At 39.9% G+C, this 24004-nt stretch overlaps 4 protein-coding genes and 1 long non-coding RNA gene across 7 annotated transcripts in view; 2 read left to right on the top strand and 3 right to left on the bottom strand.

Annotated features, from left to right (window-relative positions):
- Window positions 1-24004, bottom strand: part of LOC133848626 (uncharacterized) — a 177253-nt gene that overhangs the window by 110857 nt on the left and 42392 nt on the right. The window lies entirely within an intron of this gene.
- On the bottom strand, window positions 1052-7759 carry LOC133850061 (rho guanine nucleotide exchange factor 18). Its single transcript, XM_062286024.1, has 3 exons — window positions 7434-7759; window positions 6393-7213; window positions 1052-4801 (listed from the first exon to the last, which is right to left on the bottom strand). Exons 2-3 carry the CDS (start codon window positions 7162-7164, stop codon window positions 1425-1427), a joined length of 4149 nt encoding a protein of 1382 aa, XP_062142008.1. The 5' UTR covers window positions 7165-7213; window positions 7434-7759; the 3' UTR covers window positions 1052-1424.
- On the top strand, window positions 8816-11776 carry LOC133842012 (transmembrane 9 superfamily member 4). The gene is made up of 6 exons (XM_062274904.1): window positions 8816-8974; window positions 9178-10409; window positions 10467-10694; window positions 10759-10942; window positions 11004-11142; window positions 11204-11776. Exons 1-6 carry the CDS (start codon window positions 8969-8971, stop codon window positions 11302-11304), a joined length of 1890 nt encoding a protein of 629 aa, XP_062130888.1. The 5' UTR covers window positions 8816-8968; the 3' UTR covers window positions 11305-11776.
- Window positions 16466-17928, top strand: LOC133837662 (uncharacterized). The gene is made up of 2 exons (XR_009893846.1): window positions 16466-16692; window positions 16750-17928. It is a non-coding gene; the product is annotated as an uncharacterized LOC133837662 (long non-coding RNA).
- LOC133837630 (uncharacterized) lies at window positions 17188-23967 on the bottom strand. Of its 3 annotated transcripts, none has more exons than XM_062268462.1 (8): window positions 23443-23967; window positions 21436-21487; window positions 18985-19043; window positions 18761-18917; window positions 18488-18692; window positions 18292-18424; window positions 17777-17928; window positions 17188-17709 (listed from the first exon to the last, which is right to left on the bottom strand). In XM_062268462.1, the coding sequence occupies exons 1-8, from the start codon at window positions 23528-23530 to the stop codon at window positions 17554-17556; spliced, it is 1002 nt and encodes a 333-aa protein (XP_062124446.1). In that variant the 5' UTR covers window positions 23531-23967; the 3' UTR covers window positions 17188-17553. The 3 variants fall into 3 exon arrangements, with proteins under 3 accessions (XP_062124446.1, XP_062124456.1, XP_062124462.1); XM_062268472.1 differs by having other exon boundaries at window positions 17188-17491; window positions 23443-23965; XM_062268478.1 differs by lacking the exons at window positions 21436-21487; window positions 23443-23967 and adding an exon at window positions 21165-21190.

Raw genomic sequence — 24004 nt, 5'->3', positions numbered from 1 at the left:
CAGTACATTATCTTATCTAATATTATGTATACGTTTCGATTTTATATATATAACATATAAATATGCCTTTGTTTTTCTTTTGTTTCGTTTTACACTCATACACACATAGTCGTTTCAGTTTTGGAAGTTTGTTTAAAATCATGAAATGTTATTTAGGAAAAAGCTTCCACGTTAAAGATATTTAATTAATAAATACATCGAGTGAATAAATAGTTAAGATTTACGTTAAGAACATTTAAGCTACGCATGTGATTATTACATACTTGTTTTGTCTATTTTGAAGTTTTAAACGCGAAAAAGGGAAATGCATTTGCGAACACACTAACAAAACTCAGTTACATATGTAAGTCGTTGTCGTTATCGTCGTCGTTTTAGCTTATGGAAGGCGAACACACATCTTTGAGATACTTGAGATGAAAAATGGAACGTTGTTTTAAGTACATAACATACATACACATACAGTATTGATAAACACAGACTTGGAATTACTTAAGTTTATGGACGAGCACTCAAACTTTGACTGCACGCTTTGAGATGCCTTGGGATTGCAGCACAATTTGCCTAGTTGCCCTCAACAAATCTGAATTTCGAATTATGCCAAAAGAGCTGCGTAACTTAGCGAAAGATTACTGCATTAAATACTATGTTGTTACATTGTTAAGTCTTTAGTTTAGTTAAGCACAATAAATAAGCATTTATTACTCTTAAATACCTTTTTATGGTATTTTTATACCCGGTAGCCAAAGTGTCGATATGATTGACTGTCTTTCCGTCTGTCCATTTACAATAATACTTAAATCTCAGAGACTATTAGACCTAAAACTGTCCAATTAGATAATAATACTCTAATAGGTCAGAGGTAGATAAAGTATTTTTCGGAATATCGCTAGACACGGAGAAAACGAATTTCATGTAATGATAACGTTTATCATCTTATTAAAATGTATAGTATGCGATAATTTAAATGCGTTCCGTTTAAATATGATCAGAAAATTAATATGAAAATTATTATTCTGTCGTAAATTCTGTTGATCAGACTTTCTTTTTTCTGTTACACGTTTAAGATATTGTCCAGATTAGGGTATCGGGTATCTCACAGTCGAGCACACTCACTATAGCTTGTCTATTATTTAGTCATTAGTTGTTTGTTAATCTGTTGCTCAAAATTCCAGTTGGTTTTAAAGCTATGTTGTTTAAACCTGCCATAGATACTACACATGCTTTATGCTGATAAGCATAGTCAATAAATAAAAAATAAGTCAGTACGTAAATTAGTAAAAATTATCGCGTAAGACGATAAAAAATTAACTTTAAACTTATAGAGGGAACTTTCAGGCAAATCGTGCTGCATTATTGAGCTGCATTGGAATGTTATTTGTTTTCTTTTTTTGAGTTTAGATTTCAACCTCTGGCGTGAACTTGCGTCAGAAGTAGATCTCCTCCTCCTCGGGTTTGGCCCGTGGCGCCTGCCCACTACGAACTCCTCCTGTCGCTCCTGTCGATTGTTGCACTCGACTGCTAGTGGGCGTCTGGTTTTGACGCTGCTGAGCGGAAGCATAGGTTGAGTAATGCGCTTGCGACTCGGCACGTGCAACGCTAGGCGTGCTGCCCGTGGTGGAAGGTGTGGTTGTCGATTGCTGGATGATAGCCGGCGAGCTGCCTGTGCGTGCATGTTGCGGCGTAGGGGTCACCACGGTTGTCTGTCGCTGCTTATCGGCCAGCTTAAGGGGAAACATTTGTTGAACGCCCGCACTACCTGCGGTGGCAGGTGAAGCTCCGTTGTTGGAGCTGTTGTTGAAGCTGGCGGATTTGTCGACACGTGCACCAGAGGACAGCGACGATAGCTTCATGGGCAGCTTCTGTTTGACCAGCGTTGAATTCGCTTTAGGCGCATTGTTGGCGCTCAGCAAATGCACGGGCGGCGTCTTGCAATTGGAGCTGCCACTCAGCCATTTTTCCTTGCGTCGATCAATCGTTGAAGCGGCGGCTGCTGTCGTTGTTGTTGTGGGTGTTGCGGCGCCACCAGTTGGCGTGTCCAGCTCGTAGGCATCCTCGGGCACAGCGACGGGAGCCATGGCCGGCGCCAGAGTGGGCAGCGGTGTGCTTGGCGAGAGCAGCAATCCCTGGCTGGAGAGCAGCTCCATTTTGCGATAGAGCTGCTCACGCTGCTGGCGCACATCCTCCTGCTCGGCCTTGATTTGCTGCTGCAGCTGCAACTGCTGAGCCTTCATTTCGGTCAACTCGTCGAGCTGCTGTTGCTTTTGACGCAACCAGGCGGTCTTCTCCTCCTGCAGCTTGTCCTGCAAATTACGCAGCTCCTCCAGCTGGTCCTTGTGTGTATAGCCCGTTGAGCCGCTGCCACCGCCACCGCTGCTGTTGCGCGGACTCTCACGATACAGCGCCAACTGCAGCTGTAGACTCTGGATGCAGGTCATCTGCTGCGAGATGATGCAAAGCAGCGTGTGTAGATGGTGCGACACCTGCAACACTGCATAGTTGTGCTCTTTGCTGTTCGCTGGCAGCGTGCTCGCATGCAGCTGCAGCTGCTGCGGTTGCGCTTGTGGCGGCTCTCGCTCTCTCTCTGTTGCAGGCGTCTTAAGTTCACGCTTCTCCTCCAGCTCCTGCAGTCGTGGCGTCAACACCTGCAACGTATTCAGCTTGCTGGCCGCCGTCTCGCGTCCTCCCAGTTTGCCGCGCTTCTCATCGAAACCAGCAAAGGTTTCCGCACGCTTCGGCAGCGTGGGCGACGCATAGAGCACGCTCTGTTTCTCGCCCACGCTGCTGACGGTGCGGGAGACGGGCAGCCCTGTGGAGGCGCTGTAAATGCTCGCCGCCAGCTGGCTAATGTCCTGCACTGTGTTGAGCACACGTCGCCACAGCTCGGCAGTGTCACAGTCGGTGCTCACCAGCTCCTTGTACGAGCCGAAGGCGGCCAGAAAATTGGCTGCATTGCCGTTGGCATTGTTGGTGTTGATGTCGCCGCTAAACGGTTGCTGTTGCTTCAGCAGATTGAACTGCAGCATAAGTTTCTCCTCGAGCAGCAGCGCCTGCTCGATGTCCTTCTGTCGCATCTTCTCGATCGTCTCTCGCTTATTGACACCAATGCGCAGCTTCTCCTCGGCCGTCAAAGCCTCCGCCTCAATAATATCGGTGGCCGGGCAATCGAGCACCGCCTGGCGTATGGTTTGTATCCAGGTCTGTTTGTCCTTGGGCGTTTGCACCTTCAGTTCGTACATCTCGGGAAAATCAGGATTGGAGCTGATGATATAAATGCCACGGGATTCGGTGCCCGCTTTCTCGCGTATCAACAACTTCTGCAGCGGCACGACACCCGCCTTGTGCTCGGGCGTAAAGAAGGCGTACTTGTTGTGCGCCGAATTCTCGCTAAGGAAGCACAAGCAATCGGTGAGCACGACGACAAGCACCAGCTGCGTTTTGGCACGTCCCTGCATAAGCGTGGCGAGTCCATCGAATTTCAGACGTCGACGCGACTCCACGCCCAGTTCTGTTTTGCGAAAAGGTTTATTTTTGTAGATCGCAAAGGATTTGGCATCGACTCGCGCATAAATCTCCAGCTGACGCTCGCGCAACTCCTTTTCCGCCACACAGGCATCGACATCAACCAGCAGCGACTTGACCAAGTTTAAAGCATGTTGCAGCTTGTCCGTCTCTAGTTTATTGTCGCGTGCGCTCTTCAGCAGTGGTTCGATGAGCAGCGGATATTTGGTGAGACGCTGTGTCACAAAGAGTATGCACTCTGGAATGCCCTTTTTCTTGAGCAACGGATTCTGCAGACAGTGCTTATACCACTCCGCAAAGCTTGGCTCGGCCAAACACTGCTTAAACTGTTCCAGCGCGCTGCGATGATTCGCACAAAATTCGCCGTAGGCAAGACGCAAACATTGCGCCTGCTCCTGCGAAAAGAACTCGAGCAGAATGTCCGCAATGCTGTCCACAACGAGATTCTCGCGCTGCTTCTGTCGCAGCTGGCGCAGAAAGCAGGTGTGCAGTTCCGTCAGCTGCTGCAAGCGGGGAAACATGCTGTGTATGTTGAGAGCGGGAAAATGACGCTCCAGACTCTCCACGAACACCTTACGCATTACGATGAGCGTCTGGCAGTGATGTTTCTCGGTCATGATGAACTCATAGATGTGTTCCTGTCGCTTGATTTGCAACTCCTTCAGTGTTTTCAGCTGCTCCTTGGGCACATTCGGTGTCCAGGAATCGGGCTCCAGCAGCACGATGCCCAACGCTGGATCTGCGCCCAAATCTTGAGCCTCAATCGGTGGCTCATTGAGGAACTGCAGTTCGGCGGCCCGTATCAGTGGCTGTTGCTCCTCCTGCTGATGGCTCAGGTGCTGAAGCTGCAACTGTAGCGCCTCGGAGCCATCGCAATAGTCTTGACCCGCTGCCGACAACTTCTTGCCATGCAACTTGCCGCTACTCTCGAGATGGGCGTCCATGTCACAGGCGTTTAGCTGCACACCGCCCACCAGAGACTTCGTCTTGGCCTTGGGTTTCTTTTTACGAAAGAAGAGGGAACCGCGCTTGGGACGCTTCTCTACGTGATCGTAGACCTCGATTTTGGCATGCGAACGCAACAGACTCTGATTCTCATCCTCGCTATCCGTGAGATGTCGAGCAAGCGCCTTGATGTCCTCCTTGGCGATGATCGACGATGTCGAGATGCTCTTTTGCAACGGTATCCGACTGATGATCTCTGTGGCCAGACTCCTCTTGGCTGCAATCCGCTCGAAGTCTCGTGCCAACTCTGCCTCGTTGAGTGAATGCGTCGAAATGCCTGCAAGCGAAAATAAAGAGCGTTAGACACTTGTTAACTAACTATTGCATTAGACGGTGAGTTGCCTCTTGGACTTGCCAATGCCATCGACTCACTGATAACACAAATACACGGAACCGGGGCTCTTGTGGAATTTCTTATCGTAATCGAAACTAACTTCGGCACGTATCCCCTACTCACAATTGCCTCAAATTGATGCGGCATGTTGGCACAATGGAATCTCTTGTGTGTTTATTTTAACATTTCTTTACATAAACACAAAATGTGTAGATTATATCGGAGAGGTCGCTGGAAAGTACCTTTTGTTTATAAACATACACAATTTACTATTTTGACCGTTTATAGTTGATATTAAAAAAAAAAAATAAACAAAAAGGTTCTCTTTAATTATGATCACCAGACTTTGCTTTTATCTATTCGCCACTAAAATTATTTTATTTTTATAAGGTAATTGTTTTGTCTATGCTTCTATAATTATTCTTACATACATATGATATGGTTTTTGTCGATCATTATCTAAAAACCGTAAAAAATCATTAAAAAAAAAAACCGAATTAATATAAAAATGGACGTAACAATAATTTTTCGTCCGAAGAAATTTAATAAATTTTTAACATGATTACCTATTTGCTATTGTAATCAAGTAAATATTATATTAATGGAGTCAACACAATTTTAATCATCTTATTAAACCACTTTGTGTAAGCTTTTAATTTTCCAAACTTAACATGTATCATTATTTATTTTTACTATTCAAAACTATTCGATCTATATGATACACTAAAATATTATAATAAAAATAAACTATTATAATTTTGAAATGGTTGAAATAATTTAAGGGATTTTTTTTGTTTGGCATATTTTTTTTAAATTCAATTTAACCACAAGTTAAGTTTTAGTTTATTTGGTCTGAAATATACCTTACAATTTTGGTGCGAAACCAACAACAAAACTAAACTATAAAAAAACTAAAATTAAAGCGTTCTTCTTCTAGAATCTTCTATCATCGTCAAATTGTCTCTTGCATCAACAAGTAAACCCCATTTGTTTTCAAATTCGCTGCATTGTTTGCATTTTTAAGCAGCAGCGTGGGCAGAACCACTTTTCGTTTCAAAGTTGTATACAACCAAAGACCAGAACCAGCTTATTCAATAAACAGTCTCAACTGATCTCATCATCATCACTCTCCGTTTTCTCCCCCTACACTTTAGTTGCATTTGCAATGTCAAGTTAAAAGACACCCGCCGTGTTTGTTGTATACTGTTAATTAGCTGTGATTTTACAGTCGCCATAAACCGAACCCACAACGATTTGCAATAAGGAATCAGAGAAGAACTGTAGTCTATATACATACTATATCTATACAACTTCACTGAATCTGTTGTTAGAGGCGATCCCAATTGCTCGACAAACCTTTTTTCGAAGAAATTGAGAGATTACCGAATGTGCTCCGGTGGTCCTCTCTTTTTTTGGTGTTCGCAAGATATTATCTTTTTCAAATATACACATATCTGGCAGCAAATGGAACCCACTGTGCCCTGGTCCAACTCTTGCCATTAGCTAGCAACCTAAACTTCAAGCTTCTACTTACCGCCAGTGCTGTTGCGTGCTGAACGACGACGCTGCTCGGTGACTCGTATGGTTTCCTGTTCCTCGCTGTCCAGGCTCGAGAGACTGACGCTCTTGTTAGTGCAATCGCCGCCTGTGGCGCTGGCATCATCCACAGCTGTCCAGGACTTGCGACGATCCGTGTGCAGCAGAAGACACTGCTGCGGTGCCGCTGACCACATGACACCCACGTTGCCACTGCCATTGCCCGCGTTGCTGAGATCCGGCAACGAGGCGCTTAAGATGGCAGCACTAAGAAGGCCATAGCTGTTTGCCAAACCATCATGATGCTGTTGACTGGTCGAGTTCTTCATTTGTTGCACCGTCTCACGAATGTTTTGCAGTTGACTGAGTGTATCCTCGAAGATATTATTGTATTTGGATGCCGAGGCGGGACTATGAGGCGTAACATTAATGGTGGGTATCATGTTCATATTGTTGTTGTTGCTGTTGCTAATACTATTAATGTTGCTACTGTTGTTATTGTTGTTGCCGGGCACAACAGACGTCGGAGGAGGCGCGTTTATAACAGGTATACAGTAGTTTTGGCTTTCAACTGTAGCGCGCGGTGTCGAGCCTAGAATTTTGCCATTGGTAATGATTGCACTAGCTCCATTGACTACTTTAGCTGACACGTCGCCGTTGCTGTTGCAATTCGAGTTTAGAAAATCGGTGACTACATCATTGTCGCTGTCATTATCATCGGCGGCAGCTTCGACTGCTGCTGCGGCTGTTGTTGTTGCTGCATTGTCCATATTACGATTGCTACGTTTTGGTATTTTTGGTATTTCTCTCTATTGTTGTCTGTTGTAGAAAAAGAAAGTTTATTAGTACTAAACACCTACACCCACACACATACTTCCGTACAGCAGACACACACAGACATTAGCATTCACACACACATACACACACGAAGTTACAAAGTTACGCACACGTACAAGTGACGCTGCTTTGTATGCAGTTTTTTGACTATTATTGATTTTCCCATACACTCGTACACACACAGAGATAGACACGCACTCACCCGCCTTGTTGCGCGTTCTAATTGTTGCGCCTTCTTCGCATTCGAGGACAAGCACGACAGCGTCCCACCAACAACGTCCTTGCACAATTCTCAAAACAAGTGGAACAACAACAACATCAACAAACTGTGTGCAAAATGTTAAGAATTGAATGTGTACGTCACTCCCCAACGCGTATAGCAAATTAGAAAATTGTTTGTGTTGCTTTTTTAATAAACAGAAACAAAAATAAGCTAAAGTTAATGAGATTTGCAGTAATTAAACACTATTTGAGACAACACATATTTCTTTTGCTTCTTGCAGACTCGCCAAACTGTGCATCAGTGTGGCCGCATGTGCCATACACTAAAAATAATATTTCTTTTCCCAAATTATACTAAAAGCTTTAAAAACAATATAATGGCGCTGTACGCGCGAATTTTGAAAAGTTGACTTTCGTTTACTTAAAACCAATATTTATGTGTAATTTTTAATAGACTCGTTTCAATTTTGTGTCTTTTGCAATTCAATTCCATTTAAATCCTATTTCTTTATCTCATGTTTTCATGCATTTTTCAGAAGCCGGAAATATTAGTTAAAAACAAAAAGCTTGAGCTGATTGATTACGGCTTTTGGAACAGCTGGATTTCTGGAACTGATGATAGCAGTTTATCGCTGAGAATTTTGATTAAATCGAACGAGGAATAGCACGAGGAGTACCTTGAATTTGACCCTAAGCCCTAAGAGTATTTTTGAATTAACTTAAACATTATTATATTGTCATACGGTCTTAAATTCAGAAATAATAGAATTGCTTTCTTCTTTTATTATTTTTAGTATTATTATTGTATGCAATGTTAACAAAAGAGCATAATTGTCGTATCAGCCGATTCAGAGTAAGCATTCATATTTTTGTGAAATCTCTGCCATATTTACATTCAAAAATTGTCCGTTAAATGCATATTAAGAAAATAAAATAAATTGGTGCACAAAGTTAAAATCATATGACCTAATGTAGTGATACATACCTGCACCCGTATTTATAAATGACATATTTTTAAAAATAGTGTTTGAGTAATCATTTAAAATTATGTGGAATATTCTATTGCTAAACTATCGTTGTATCGAGTGTCCGAAAAATAAAACTGTACAGTTTGAAGTATACTCAAGCAAATCATCGATAGACCCATCGATGTTTTTCCTCTTTTACTATGATAGCCCGATGAAACCAATGTATTTTTGTATATCCGGCTTTAAAACGGATATTTTGGGATTTGTGCGCAGTTACGTAAAGTTGCTTCATTGATGCCCATGTGCATGACAAATGTTTGAATAACTTATACAAACACAAATATTTACATCGATATTTGACTTATGAAAATATCGATGTTTAATATTGTTTCGAAAGTTGAGATGCATCGATAGTGTAATCGGTATATCTCCACCTTTAAAGGAGAACAAGCGTAAAAGAATATTAGCTAGTTTTGTAATTGGCAAATTTTTAGTTTATTATATACATTTAGTGCATATCATTTAAGACACAGCCCCGCATCCAACTATGCTGGTAAGTTTGAAGTTATCGCTGCAATGCGACATGGAGACAAGTTCGCTCAATTATTAAAATACATTGATGGAAACCGCGGCTGACTGAGCGAAGCGTATGCAAAGAGACACGCAATCAATTGACATTCTTCGTTCTTGATGTGGCTTTCTTTATGTGTATTGTTTGTTTATGTTCTTTCTTGTTTGTTTGCTTCTTTTTTGTAGTGGGCGCCTAGGCTGCTGTTGCTAGTGCTGGCGCTGTTCGGCAGCAGCGTCATCATTGTCGATTGCTTCTATGTGCCCGGCGTGGCACCCGTAGAATTTGTGCGAGGCCAAAAAATCGATGTGAAGGCGGTAAAAATGACGAGCAGCCGCACACAGCTGCCATATCAGTATTATTCGCTACGGTTTTGTTACCCCAAGAATGGCACACTTATCTTTAAGTCGGAGAATCTCGGTGAAGTGCTGCGTGGCGATCGAATTGTTAACACACCCTACGAGGTGCAAATGGCAGAGAATATTAACTGCAAACTGCTGTGCAATCAAAAAGATTTGCCTATCACTTGGACCAAAGAGGATTCGGCGACGGTAGCGGAACGCATACAACATGAATACTATGTCCATCTACTGGTCGATAATCTGCCGGTGGCAACACGGATTGTGAGCGCCAACAATCCCAATGATATTACTTATGAGCATGGCTATCGATTAGGCCAAGTAGATGGTGACAATATTTATATCAACAATCATTTGAAGTTTATTCTGTCCTATCACATGTACACTAAGGATAAGTATCGTGTGGTTGGCTTTGAAGTTGTCACAGGCTCTGTCAATCACAAGGAGCTCAAATTTGAGGATGACACTTGCAATTTTCCGGATAATCCGCGACCACAGCTTGTAAATCCCTCGGGCGAAACCAAACTGTATTTCACCTACTCTGTGGTGTGGAAGGAGTCCAAAGTGAGCTGGGCCTCACGCTGGGACATCTACCTGGGCATGCGTGACGTACAGATCCATTGGTTTAGCATCATCAATTCGCTGGTCGTCGTCTTCTTCCTGTCTGGCATACTGACCATGATCATGATTCGTACGCTGCGTCGCGACATTGCTCGCTACAACACAGACGACAACATCGAAGATACGCTTGAAGAGACCGGCTGGAAATTGGTGCATGGTGATGTATTCCGTCCGCCCAAGAACACAAGACTTTTCTCGGCCATCATTGGCAGCGGCATTCAAATCTTCTTCATGGCCATGATAACCATCTTCTTTGCCATGCTGGGCATGCTGTCGCCTTCGTCACGTGGCGCTCTGATGACCTCTGGCATCTTCATGTATGTGTTTATGGGCACTATTGCTGGCTACTATGCTGCACGACTCTACAAGACGATGAAGGGACGCGAGTGGAAGCGTGCGGCCTTTCTTACAGCTACTTTGTACCCGGGTATTGTTTTTGGGTAAGTTATATTTCAAATTTATTTAAATAATTTGATTTATGTCGAATCTTATTTTAGCACTGGCTTCTTTCTAAACTTTTTCATTTGGGACAAGTCATCAAGTGGTGCTGTTCCCTTTACTACAATGATCTCGCTGTTGTTGCTTTGGTTTGGCATTTCAGTGCCACTTGTTTACCTTGGCTTCTATCTGGGCTATCGCAAACAGCCGTATCAGCATCCCGTGCGCACCAACATGATTCCACGACAGGTGCCCGCTCAACAATGGTACATGAATGCCGCATTGAGGTAAGTTTGTTTTATTCTTTACAGTTGAATCAATAATGAAACTTTTATTCTTTCATTTTTATAGCACTCTAATGGCTGGCATTTTACCATTTGGAGCGGTTTTTATCGAGCTTTTCTTTGTCTTTACGGCCATTTGGCAGAATCAATTCTATTATCTATTTGGATTTTTGTTTTTGGTCTTTTGCATTCTTGTAGTCAGCTGCGCGCAAATCTCAATTGTCATGACATACTTTCAACTGTGTGGAGAGGTAAAATGGAATTGTCCTCATGCATGTCAATGTGTGTACAACTTACTCTTGATCTTTGTAGGACTATCGTTGGTGGTGGCGCAGCTTTATCGTATCGGGCGGCTCAGCTGTTTATGTGCTTTTCTATAGCATATTTTACTTCTTTACCAAACTGGAGATTACAGAATTTATACCCACATTGCTCTACTTGGGTTATACAGGTGGGTCCTCATTACTATTTGGCATTGATTCAATTGCTAATATTTAAAAAACCAATTACAGGTCTAATGGTGCTTACGTTCTGGCTATTGACTGGATCTATTGGCTTCTTTGCTGCTTACGTTTTCATACTGAAAATCTATGGTGCTGTGAAGATCGATTAGAGAAGCTTCTTATTTACAAAACGCTGCACGCCAAACTATCCCCGCAATATATCATTTGATCGTAATACTTATTGCCTATATTATAAATATTTATATATGACAGCCTAGCATTATAAAAGCAAATGTACCAAGCCCCAAAAAAAATCAGCCAAAGGCCATGTGTAATATTCTGTTCTACCTTCAGCTCCTCCTTCTACTTTCCGATCAACAAAATCGTGCTAAAATTTTCCTTTTATCCGTCTGCTGTGCTTTTCCCAACAAAACACTCAATTACTACGCTACAATAGTATTTCATTTCCTTGGGGATCACTCATGTCTCGAGTGCATTGCGTTAGGATACATTCTAGAAATGCCTAATTTATATATGTATGTAAAAATCCTAATCTATAAGCTAAAACATAAATACGAGAAATCTAATAAAATAAGCTAAGTATAAATGGCAAATAAGTGATTAAAGTAAAATTAACATTGTTTCGATTAATGTTAGCCTGATTTTATCAGCATTATTTATTTATTTATTTGGACGTTGACGTACTAACGGCAGTACCATCAAGTGGCCCAGCGATACCAAGCACGGGCTTGTTGACGCGCGGACAAAACAAAATAAATTTGTAAACAGCATGCATTAAACGAAAACCGCGAATAAATATTAAAAGACGCTGGACAGCTAATTAATTTAGATTAAAAATATGTTAGAATAAGTGTATAATAGAATAAATAACAATTAAATACTCGATAAATAAGCTAATAATAAGGTTTTAAGCAAAGGAATAGATTTACTAGAGCAAACTACGTTATTGAGATTATTATAGTTCACACACAGAATACGGAAGGGATTATGGCAAGCAAAGTTAGTAGATCTACGTGAAATGACAAGAGGAAGAAAATTCCTAGTGATCCTGACAGGAACTGCAAAACTAATTTGACTTAACAGCTCCAAAGAGTCTATTTCACCATTAATTAGTCTCTGTATAAAAACAGCACCTTGCATAGTTCTACGGTCAGAAAGAGAAGGAAGGTTTAGTAATAAAAGTCTACTTCGATACGGTGGTAATCTAATATTAGGATTCCAATTTAAACTACGAAGAGCAAATAATAAAATTGTTTCTGCACCGATTCAATCCTATCTTGATAAACCCCGTACTGGGGATTCCAGACAAGAGATCCGTACTCAAGGATAGGACGAACCAGTGAGACGTATAAAGTCTTAGTGATGTAGGGATCATTGAACTCTTTCGACCAGCGTTTTATAAATCCCAAAACACCCATGGCCCTATTTACAGCAGACAGAATATGTTTATCGAATTTTAGTTTTGCATCAAGCAGAACCCTAAGTCATTCACACCTTCAATTCGCTCAAGAGGAGTATCATATAACATATAGTTATTTAACTGGGAAGAACCCCTACAAAAGGTCATAAACTTACACTTATTGCAGTTCAGATGTAACATATTTACTCTGCACCAAGATTCTAGACGATTAAGGTCACATTGTAACAGTGAGCTCGCAAGACTATCATTAAATGTCAGGCAAAGCTTAACGTCATCGGCGTACATAAGTACACGGAATGCTCAATAACAGAAGGAAGATCATTTATGAACAAAGTGAACAATAGAGGACCCAAATGACTGCCCTGGGGCACACCAGAAGTGACTTGAACACATTTAGATACAAAACCATTAAAATAAACATTCTGAATTCTGTTGGAAAGGTATGAGGATATCCACTCAATTAGGCTATGAGGAAACCCTAAAACATTAAGCTTATACAGTAAAAGGTGATGATTAACAGAGTCAAAAGCTTTACTAAAATCGGTATAAATGACATCCGTTTGCATTTTATTCTCGAATCCTTTAATTACAATAGAAGAGAACTCCAATAAGTTAGTAGAAGTGGATCTAGACTTCACAAACCCATGTTGGTAAGGTGAAATTATAGATTTACACAGATGTTGCAGTTGAGAAGTTATAATTTTTCAAATGCTTTCGGAATCGCAGACAATTTAGATATACCGCGATAATTTTGAACTTTAGATTTGCTCCCTTTTTTAGGATAGGTATAATGTATGATTTTTCCAGATTTTAGGAAAAGAACATGAGTTAACGGATAATTCAAACAATTTAAAAAGCGGTTTACAGATACTACCAGCACAATACCTTAGCACACAACTAGGTACTCCATCCGACCAGCCGAAAAACAGGTTTTATAGCCAATAGTTCCGTTAAAATAGAGTTTTCAGTAATTAAAGGACCAAAAATACAATTAGATGAATTTAACTGATAAGGATAAGAAAAGGAATTCTGAGAACTTGGGACAGAATATGTCGTTTGGAAAAAGTCCGCAAATAAATCGGCAACATCATGACCATTAGATACTGTCATATTTTCCAAAGACATAAATGCTGGTGATGACGCGGATCTACGCTTCGAGTTAACGAAGTCGTAAAATCGCTTTGGATCACGCTGAAATCTTATTCTGCACCTACTCAAATAATTATTATAACACTCATTGTTATGAGTGCGAAAAGCAGCTTGTGCAACAGAATAACGCAGAAAATCAAAGGAAGAGCCAGTTCCTTTGAATTTTTGTAAAGTCTCGACTTACGATTTTTTAAATTCGATAATTTCTTGGTAAACCATAAGGGTTTATCAGACAAATGTGGAATACTTGATGGAGCACAAGCATCAAATAGCGAGTTTAAAGTAGAATAAAAAATTCCACCGCTATATCCAAGTTTGTAAACAAAGAAAGTTGGGACCAGTCAGTTCGAGATATAAGCAGAGAAAGTTTCTCAAAATCGGTTTTCCGAAAACAACGAGAAAGCTCACCACAACGTACACTCGATTCTGACGCAATAAATGGGAACTCCAACGTAATTTCTAAAGTGGGATGGTAAGGGTCTTCAGGGAAGATATAGGAGATATTCTCGATAGAGAACATGAATCTGGGTCTAAAACAAAAATAAGATCTAGAGACCTGTTTAAGCAATTTGGAATATCATTAATCTGAGACAATGATACCCCGAAGAGACTATCAATAAAAACATGGGATACAGAGGGGGAAAGTCCATTTATATTCTCGGCTGAAAGCCATGACACCCCAGCTATATTAAAATCACCAAGGACAATAAAGTGATCCCGATCAGAAAGCATATTAGAAATGTCATTAATAATAGAAAAATGAGCTAAATATAAAGCATCATCTGAAGCAGGAGGGATATATGAGCAAGAAATAAAAATGTTTAAACTACCAAAGGATAATCTAACAGCCACTAGCTCAATGTCAGAAGTGTGATCAATCAATTCTGAATTTAATTGAGCATCTACTGCGATTAAAACCCCACCACCGCGACGTACCTTGCGGTCACGTCTGTATACGGAAAATCTACTAGAAAAGATTTCCGTATCAAGGATGTCATTTTTTGACCACGTTTCAGTAAAGGCAATGACATTGAAAGGGAAAGATACACTATTTAAATATAGGTCAGTAAGTTTACTACAAATACCTCTTACATTCTGATAGCCAAGAAGTAAAGAGGATGTTAGTTTTTTGAACTGACAGACATAGAAGAAGGCTTTGCAATCAAATTCTTGCCACTACCAGGAAGAGAAACCGGAGACCGATTTTTCTTTTCGCAACAAATTCTTTAACTAATAGGTGTTCCGGCCAAAACTCTTTACTGCACATCATGCTAAATTGTTCAGCGGGAACACTTATTTTAAAAGATGAAATCTCCCGTTCATACGAGAAATTAAATTTATCTACTTTAACCCTGGCTTGGGATTTGGACTTAATATAAGCCCGAACATCATCAGATGTCGTATCAGGGGAAAGCCTTGAAACGAAAATCTGCTTAAGAGGCGGCACTGCAACTAATGTATTGCGGACAACAGAGGTAGGAGCTGGAGGCGATTCTTGTATCGTTACAGCACTAACGATCTCAACAGAGGATGGTGATGGTTGAATTTCTTCAACCGTCTCCATCTCAGTCGGCAACAAAATCGAAGCCGGAGCCGGCGACTCCAATCTTAATGACGTAATGTCATGATCTGGAACATCCAGAGCTACCGAAGGTTGAGGGGACGGAGAACTAAACGACATTAATTCCCCAGCAGGTGGTACAGATAAGCTTGGAACATCAACTGGGACAGAAAGCTCGATTGGGGTAATCGACAGACGCGTATTGGCCTTTTACGCTTCGGAGACTCGGTCAAGAGCTTCATACTCTTAAACCCAGAATCCAAAGCAGAAAAGCTATCGGAGAGTTTTTAAAGCCCGCCAATATATCTTTAAAACCAGTTCGCGTCTGCCGTATAAACCCAGCAATATCGCGTTCAGAGTCCCTACAATGTTCACAAGTCCATCTCAAACCAGACTTGGCCGAAATCAAATCAACAATACGGCCGTTAAAGCCAGCACATTTTTCATGTGCAACGTTGTCGCATAACCAGCAACAAACAAAACCCATTTTGGCACCAACTGGCACCCGGCATTTCTTGTTATAGCAGACCAACATGTTGCTAAAACAAAGATTATTAAACCAATTAAAAAAAAAAAGAAATAAATCAAAATAGGTAAATTATTTGCAAACTAATATGATCTGTACTTACGAAGAGCACAAAACACAGAGAGTATGCACAGGTCGAGCGAGACGCAAGATAGGTAGGCAACTACAACACCAAGAGAGGGAGAGTTACTATTCTAAAGAGCGTTGAGAGCACAAAGCACAAGCACTGAGAGTAAAGCGCGGGTCGAGCGCGACGCAAGATAGATGATAGCCAACAACAACACCAAGAGAGGGAGAGTTAACTATTGTAACAGCGTTGAGCGCAAAGAAAAGCAAGTGAAAAAAGAAGAGCGCGAAAGTAAACAAAAATACAAAAACAAAGTGCAGCGGCAACGAAAACAGAATTGTTTTGCTAACAAAGCAAAGCAAAGTTTGACCACACAATTTGTTGTTATATTTTTAGAAAAATGATAATAATTTACTAAATACACGAAAGCACACAGCGATTTAACGATCAGTAGTTAAATACAAGTGAGAGAGTAAAATTAATGTTATAATAATTGTAAATAAATATGAAATTTAATGAAAAATCACAAATTTAAGAGGGAAGAAAAAAAACACGTCCGACTGCGAATGCGAGAGCGAGCGAAACTTACAAAAAAAAATGTTGATAACAGCTCGTCAGCAGTTGCTTAGCAGTGTATGGAATTAATATCTGAACAGATGGTTTCAAGCTCAGCTTTGTTTAAATCAGCTAGACACACCCAAGCTCAGCACTGCAAGACATCACAATGCGCATTATATTTGTGCTGGTTTCCTTTGTATTTGCATTATTATTTATTGAAGTAGTTTCCTCTGGATTTTGGAATAGCTATTATCAAGTAAGCAGCATTCAGTTTAATCGACTTGATATTATTTTGAAATAATTATTCTCATAGAAACGCCAAGAATCCGATAAGCAGAAGATCATGTCGAATGTCAGTTACGGTATGCTAATGATTATGGATACATTTGCCCCATTTTGGATCCGTCGCGAAGATAGGCGAGGTGTCTAGAAACCCATAAAGATTGTATTTGTTTGTGATTGTATTTGCTATTGCAATTAGTTAACTAAAACTATGACAAAGTAAAAGTTAATTCATTTATTTGAGTTTTGTTTTGTAGTATTTTACACAGAAACGCTTTAGACTAACTTGTAAAATATCTAAATAGATCAAATCGTATACACATTGACATATAATCTGAAGCCTAGATATAATATCTAATCATTTATTTAAGTAAGTGAATGCACATTTACATATGTACGTATTGAGAGGGCGAATTATCTTTAATGTTTTCATTTGTATTTTGTTTTGTTTGGACACGACACGAACCCATTTAATGTGAGCATTTATTTAACATAAGAGTTACTAGTGGTACATAGGTTTACAACTTTTGGGCTCATTCAATATTGCTAGTCGGAATGATTGTTACTTAAAATTTACATATTAATAACTAAATCCAAAACAAATCTGTTTAAATTGCTGCTGATCTGACTTCATATCCATCTCCTTTATCTTTCTCTTTCTGTCGGGGACTTCAGTTTCAAGTGCTTGAATCGGTTTACCTCAGTGGGTTCCGATTCCTTAAACGCTAGCGATTCCTTTTTGTTTTACGACTCACATTTCCCTCGATGATAATCTATGCATTCAAAAAATTTACAATTTAATCACAGCATTTTGACAGATTTGATATTGAAGTTCTTAATCAAATGGCATTTGTCGGCGTTGCACTTCGGAAACGATATCAATAAATGATCCAGTCGTATGTGAAGTCGAGTGATACGACTCGCCAACGGTATTCTGATTAATATTCACTAAACGATCTTTTGGTGGCTTATAGTATGGGCACTTTGCCAGCTGGTTGTTGGTTTGATTTAATTTGCACTTAAAACTTTAAAACTTAAAGTAATTATGTAATAAATACCTGAAGTATCTGGCTGGCCTCAAATGCAGTGCCAGGCAATAATATAACCGGGGCACTGACATTGCCAGCTTCCACGCACAGCATGTTTGGGAATTCATCATCACCAAAGTCGCTCATTTCCCTCGAGCGATCGATCCAGGGATTCCAAATTACTGCATAACGAATATTTGTATAATTTGATGAGATATTTAAGCATCAACACTAATTATGTTAGGAAATTTTTAGCAGATATTAAAAATGTGTATTTAACACCGCTTAATAAGGCAACCAATTAATAATAATTTAATATCAAGCCTATTTAGAATTGAATATATTTTCATTTTGAAGCATAATAAGTGCCCCTTCCTTTTCAGCAAAATTTTAAAAATAAATTATATAATTATACATATGTAGGTGTAAATCACACTTCTTAATTTTTAATTCAGAAACGATTTCGAAATTAAATTCATGAATTAAATTTAAATTCAAAATTCATTCTCTATGAAGAGTATTAATTACTAACTTATATAACTTACCCGTATCAGGAAAATTGTATTTGTGCAGCCTCATCTTGCGCCCAGAAACCACATTGGTAATCACATGCTCCTGTGGTGTGTGCTGATAGATGCGGTCTGTCCACTCGTTGACCGTAACCACCTCGCGGCCCTCCTGATTAAAAAATAATTATTGCAAATCTAAACAAACATACTATTTACAACTGTACAACTTTACCTGATATAAGGCGCCCTCACGGGTTTTGTCAATGAAGTGACAGCCCTGCAGTCCTGTTATCTGGCATCGACGAACATCGGGCACCTTCAGATAGGTGTGCAGTAGCATATTGAAGGTAAAACTTAGATCTTTGCTGGGATTGTAGACGCCAATGTGAAAGTGCAGCTCCTTCTCGCGCAGAATCAGGCGATAAGTAATACGGAATCTATAGGAATTTAAACAATTTCAATATTAGATTATTACTAGAAATACTATCGACTTTTGTGGTCCTACTGATAGTTCCATATGGAGCGTGTAAACTCGTTATCCATTAGTGAAAATATCGCCTCGACATCGCCATTGTGAAGACGCTCTGGGGCCCGATCCAAATGCCATCGTGTGATTCTCGCAAATCCATGTTGGGGGCCAAATGACCAAGCGCCAAATTGAGCTAGATGTATGGAAAGATGAGCTACTGTTTGGACTCGAGTATGAAAAGGCAGCAATAAGAAACTTACGAAAGACAAAGGGTATGCCACCGCGTATCGCCTTCTTGCCATCAAACGATGCCAGTTTGCTGCAAAGAGCGAAATACTCGATTAATATTTGGAAAAAGAGGAAAGGGTCTGTCGCAGATTGGGCTTTGCCAGGGATTGGGGATTGTCTTGGACATTGTTGGTTGTGGAGACCCTCTCTCTAAGAAACTGACAACTGGCAGGCAAAGCTTTTGAGCTGACTAAATATTTTGCAAGCCTGGCCAGAAAAACTCAAGCAGACATTCAGATATTTTTGAAGGAACGAAAGAACTCTCGGTTCTCGGTGCAAGGCACAAAAAAGTGTCTGGCAATTGCCCACTTTTTGCTCGATGATTCGTCAGTTTCGTCTTTAGGTTGTCCTCTTTCCATGATGTTTTTTATTGTGTGTGTTTTTTTTATACTTATGTCTTGTGTGTGCGCTAATTTGCCGACGCATCCATCAAGTGGCTCCTGCTCTGACCTGGCCATCTCCCTTTTGTGTGTCTGGGCTGGGCTGGGCAATTGTGTCATTAATATTGTCAGGTTGCAGTGCTTGGTCAAGATGTTGCACATGCAACATCGGATCAGATCACTTGGTCACATGACATTTTGGACAGCTCCGTTCAGTTTGTGTGGAATTCATCCAAGTGGCTTTTATTGTGGCAGCTCTTTAAGCATTAGCAATCCGTTTTTAACTTCTGCAACTGTTTCTGTTTCTGTTGGTGCTTCTGTTTGAAATTCAATTTCAATTTCTGCTGCTGTCGCTGTTTCGGTTTTGGTTGCTGCCTAGCTTGAAGTCTGGTCACAGTTGTTGGCACACGTTGGAGTTCCTTTGGCTCCACAAGCCGCACCGCACACACAAAAAGTGCTCCTGGTTTTTGCCGCAAAACTCAACTCACGGGCGGTTTTTGTGCAACATTTCAAAGTTCCTCGTCGCTGTTGCCGGGTTTCCAAATGCCAATGAGACGGCAATTGCCAACTGGGCGCAGCAACAACAACAACGACAACAATAACGACAGCTACAAGGAAAAGCAGGCAACGAACATTCGGACAAACAGACGAAAAGTTGAGAAAAACTCGTCGCAAAGCAAGGAAAATTAGTAAGAAAAAAGGCATAACTTAATTGCTAGACTGTACAATACTCTGTAAAATCAGAAATATATGTATATTATTCTAAACTGAACTCTGTAATAATACAATATAACAATATATAATTTGTAAGATGCATTCCCAATGAGAATTTTACAACGTTCTCTAAGGTATTCATTTTAAAGATATTTATCACAAGCATGTTTTGGACAATATTTAATATTTACAACAAATACACTTTTAAATACCTGCAATAATTGAATATTCCACATTTCTTTCTCAGCAGAATACTAAATTAGTCTTTTATAAATCCAGTAATTGTGTATTAACTAAATTATGTGTAGTCGAATGTTCTTAAAAACCACTTAAACTAATATGTTTAAAATATTCGAAAAAAATTTGTAAATATTGCAAACCTCAATTTAATCTAACTCCTTAGATACAGGGTATTAAATAGAACAATAGTATTTGTCTTTAAGAAAAAACTAAACAAAAAAAGGCATTGTCAATGCCAAGACACGTTCAGCACCAACTGTGGCCCAACTGTTGTTTGCCGGCCACATATAAAATCTACACCACTGTTCGCACAACGTATTCGGTACATGGAACATCATGTAGTCGTAGTCGGGATTTATCGATCTAGATGCCGCGCCAAAAACTCCATTCATAAAAACCAGCACATTGTTTGGATTGTTGTTGTTGCTGTTGTTGTTAGTGTGTGTGAGTGCGTGTTGTTGCTGTTGTATAGGAGGACGACGTAGGCAGCAAAACAGTGAAAACAACGGCCCTCAATGGGAGAAACACAAGTTGCCCAGTCCACTGTCCATTGTACGACCGCTCGTCTCACTCTCACGCTCCCTATCAGCCTGCCTGCCTGCCTGTTTGATAGTGCATATGCAGCAAGCTCTCTCTCCAAACTCTCTCGCTCTTTCCTTTGCTCTCTCGTTGCTTTTTTTGTGCTGGGTCTCTTGGTGCGGTTCGTTGGTTTCACGTTGTTGTTGTTGCTGATGCTGTCGTGTTTTTGTTGGCGCATCATACAAAAACATTTTGCCGCCAAACAGAATGGCAAAGACTGGCTAGTTGCCTACACTCACCTACCCACCATTGCCCTCCCCTATTACCCTCTTGGCAAGGCATCCTTTGTGGCCAGCTCTCGTATTTGTGCGAGTCCGTTGAAAAGTTTTAGCAAAACACTTTTTAGGTTGCATGCCGTTAGTTACCGTGGACTTGCGTAAGTTGGTTGCTTCGCTGCAGCTTTAGCTTCAACAAGCGCTTCAAACTGTTGTGGACGCTGCGCTTTGAGCTTAAAGAGCGCGCGTCACTGTGGCGTATGCGTTATATTTAAAAGTGCCTTAATTCGCTTACCTCACAAACAACTGTTCCTGATTATTCACACGCCAGGACACAACTGTCGCACCTGTTAAAAAGATATTTCATTAAATTTTTTATATAAAATTCATTTTATTAACTTTAGTATTTTAAATTAACTGAATTAACTATATTATTGAAAATAAGTATTTTAATATAAATAACGAAATTTTATCCTTGGTTTTCGCATATTTTATCGGTATCATTGATTTTATTATACCGCATTTTCGTATATTAAAAAATAAATGTATTTGATTGCATAATTTATGAAACTTATTTTATTCAAAATACATATATTCACTTTATTTAAGAAAATACTAATTAAGAATAGTTTTTTTAAATGTGTTTAATTTCATTCCACATTTTCTTAATTTTCGTAGTTTTTATTTTATAATTTTTTCTTTTTTGCTTTGTTTTTTTTTTTTTAAGTTTTCGATTTCTGCTTTAAGCGCATAATTCATTCATTCATTCTCTGTATTTCACTTTAGAATGCAAGGTTTTGGTTTTTTGATGATGCATGCCTAAAGCAGAAGTTCGACTAACCTTGGAGTCAATAAATTTCAAGTTCTAAAGATCGCAAAAAGTTGTTTTAGTGTTATTAGTGTTTAGTGTTTATTTTAATATCAGCTTAAATATTTATAACGCTTTCAGATAATTAGCTGTTAGTTAAACATTGACTTTAGCATTACATTGAACAATTCTGTTATATAGATTAAGCAAGTGAATGATTCAAATGCAAATCAGCGATAAAGTTTGAACCAATGACGCACTTAGTAAACACATGGATTCAAATTAGACACATACATATGTATGTATGTATTCGCTTCTAACCCACATAAATATAAGTGTAGAGAGTCTTGGCTGTAAGTAAACTGGCTGACTGACGGGAAACTGAAACACACAAGACGTTTGAGTATTCCAGCTTTAGCGCAATCTCCAGCTTCAGCTCCAGTACAGTTAGAGCTCTGTAGCCATTGACTATTGGGTGGGTGCAACACACACGGTTTGGTTTGTTGTGGGCGTTAGACGAGGCCTGTTTTGGCCCAAGCCTGGTTTACAATTTAAAGTTTTTGCCTAGCAAAAATTTTGAGTTTTGAATATTAAGCAAAACAAAGAAAGACAGATAAAATAGAGGAAATCAAAAAGGTGGGTAAAGTTGCGTTGTACTAAGGCAAAGCGCACTCGAAAACTTGTCGGAGTCGCGATTGAATTTGCCTGGTGTCTCTTTTTGTTGTATTATTTTTGTTGTTGTTGTTGTTGTTGTTTTTTTGTGGTGGCAAATGTGTCTCTGACTGTTGCTCAAACGCAACGTGGGCAGCGAACGAACCGAACGAGTCGTAATTGTTGAAAGTGCGCTCTGTACATAAAACATACGAAACACACACATACATGCGATCAGACATACACATGCAAGTATATAACGCCTAATCGAAATGTGTCGTAGTAGTTGGTTGAGTAGGAGCCGCAAAGACTTGACTGACGATCTCTCAGAGGCGATTTGGCTAGTTGCTTATATCCCAAAAGAGATCATTGGGACAGCACTGATAAGATACTGGCTGCTGACTGGTTACGTGGCCACTTAACCGGACTATTTACTGATTTCAGAACACAACAATGATACTGCCACAAAACAAACGCATATTAACAAGGTTAACAAGGTTGTTTGGCTTTCGTAGTACTCATGATAACCTCTAGAGGTCGCGCGCAAAATTGTCGAACGTCAGCGAACGAAGCTCAATCAAGTTGTGGGGCGCTGTGAAGCTCTATCTTATAAAACGAAAGTCCATAAAACGCTTAACCAATTTAGTTGGCAAAATAAAACAAAAAAAGCAGAAACAAAAACATTGCTAATCATGCGCTAAAAATAACGCCAACAACTTTTCAAAAAGCTCCCAAACTGAAGATATGAATTTACTGCCAAAATTTTATTGTGTTTCTCACTTAATTATGATTAATTATTTTTTTTTTTTTGACACACACGCACACAGATCAATGATCACTTACCATGCAAGTTGATTGTGCATGTCGTATTATTGCCACGATCTAATACAACAACACTTGTCGCTGCCACGGCAGCCGCAGTCGTGGCCATTTTCTTCTTTAAGCAACGGTTTTTGAAGTTCGTTCGTTCTATTCCTTTGACGGTTATCGATCACAACTTTTCTTTCTACGTAACGTTTTAGGTAAATATAAATTGAAAACTTTTGCACTTTTAACGTAAGATGCTAGGCAAGTTTGTATTAAGAAAAATTGTATATATGTATTTGGGTTATTCACTTATTTTCCATTTATTCTTTATATACATATGAATATTTGCAAAAAATGTATTCTGCACACAAATCAACACAGAGCCTGAGCTGCAAATACACACACAAAGGCGGCCTCACCAACGCGCGCACTCACACACACATACGAAGCGCAGCTTGAGTTTTTGTCAATGAATAAATACGTAAGGAAAAAACTCGTGCAAAAAACGCCAAGACACAAAGAAGCGTAGACCGCGCTTATGCTGTAGCGTTAACAAACGACCGATTGAAACTGACTGAAAAGCTGTTCTCCCTCCAGC

The sequence above is a fragment of the Drosophila sulfurigaster genome, chromosome 2L (genome assembly GCF_023558435.1).
Source record: "Drosophila sulfurigaster albostrigata strain 15112-1811.04 chromosome 2L, ASM2355843v2, whole genome shotgun sequence".
NCBI lineage: Eukaryota > Metazoa > Arthropoda > Insecta > Diptera > Drosophilidae > Drosophila > Drosophila sulfurigaster.
This window is presented reverse-complemented; position numbering and strand designations above follow the sequence as displayed.

Excerpts from the sequence above, each read along its gene's own strand:
- LOC133850061 (XM_062286024.1), bottom strand. The coding sequence starts at position 7,164 with ATGGACAATGCAGCAACAACAACAGCCGCAGCAGCAGTCGAAGCTGCC. Across the intron at positions 4,802-6,392 it reads AGCACGCAACAGCACTGGCG|GCATTTCGACGCATTCACTC; the intron begins GTAAGTAGAAGC and ends TTTCGCTTGCAG.
- LOC133842012 (XM_062274904.1), top strand. Across the intron at positions 10,943-11,003 it reads ACTTTCAACTGTGTGGAGAG|GACTATCGTTGGTGGTGGCG; the intron begins GTAAAATGGAAT and ends TGATCTTTGTAG. Across the intron at positions 11,143-11,203 it reads GCTCTACTTGGGTTATACAG|GTCTAATGGTGCTTACGTTC; the intron begins GTGGGTCCTCAT and ends AACCAATTACAG.
- LOC133837630 (XM_062268462.1), bottom strand. The coding sequence starts at position 23,530 with ATGGCCACGACTGCGGCTGCCGTGGCAGCGACAAGTGTTGTTGTATTA. Across the intron at positions 18,425-18,487 it reads GTGAGGGCGCCTTATATCAG|GAGGGCCGCGAGGTGGTTAC; the intron begins GTAAAGTTGTAC and ends TTTTTTAATCAG. Across the intron at positions 17,929-18,291 it reads ATACAATTTTCCTGATACGG|TAATTTGGAATCCCTGGATC; the intron begins GTAAGTTATATA and ends TTCGTTATGCAG.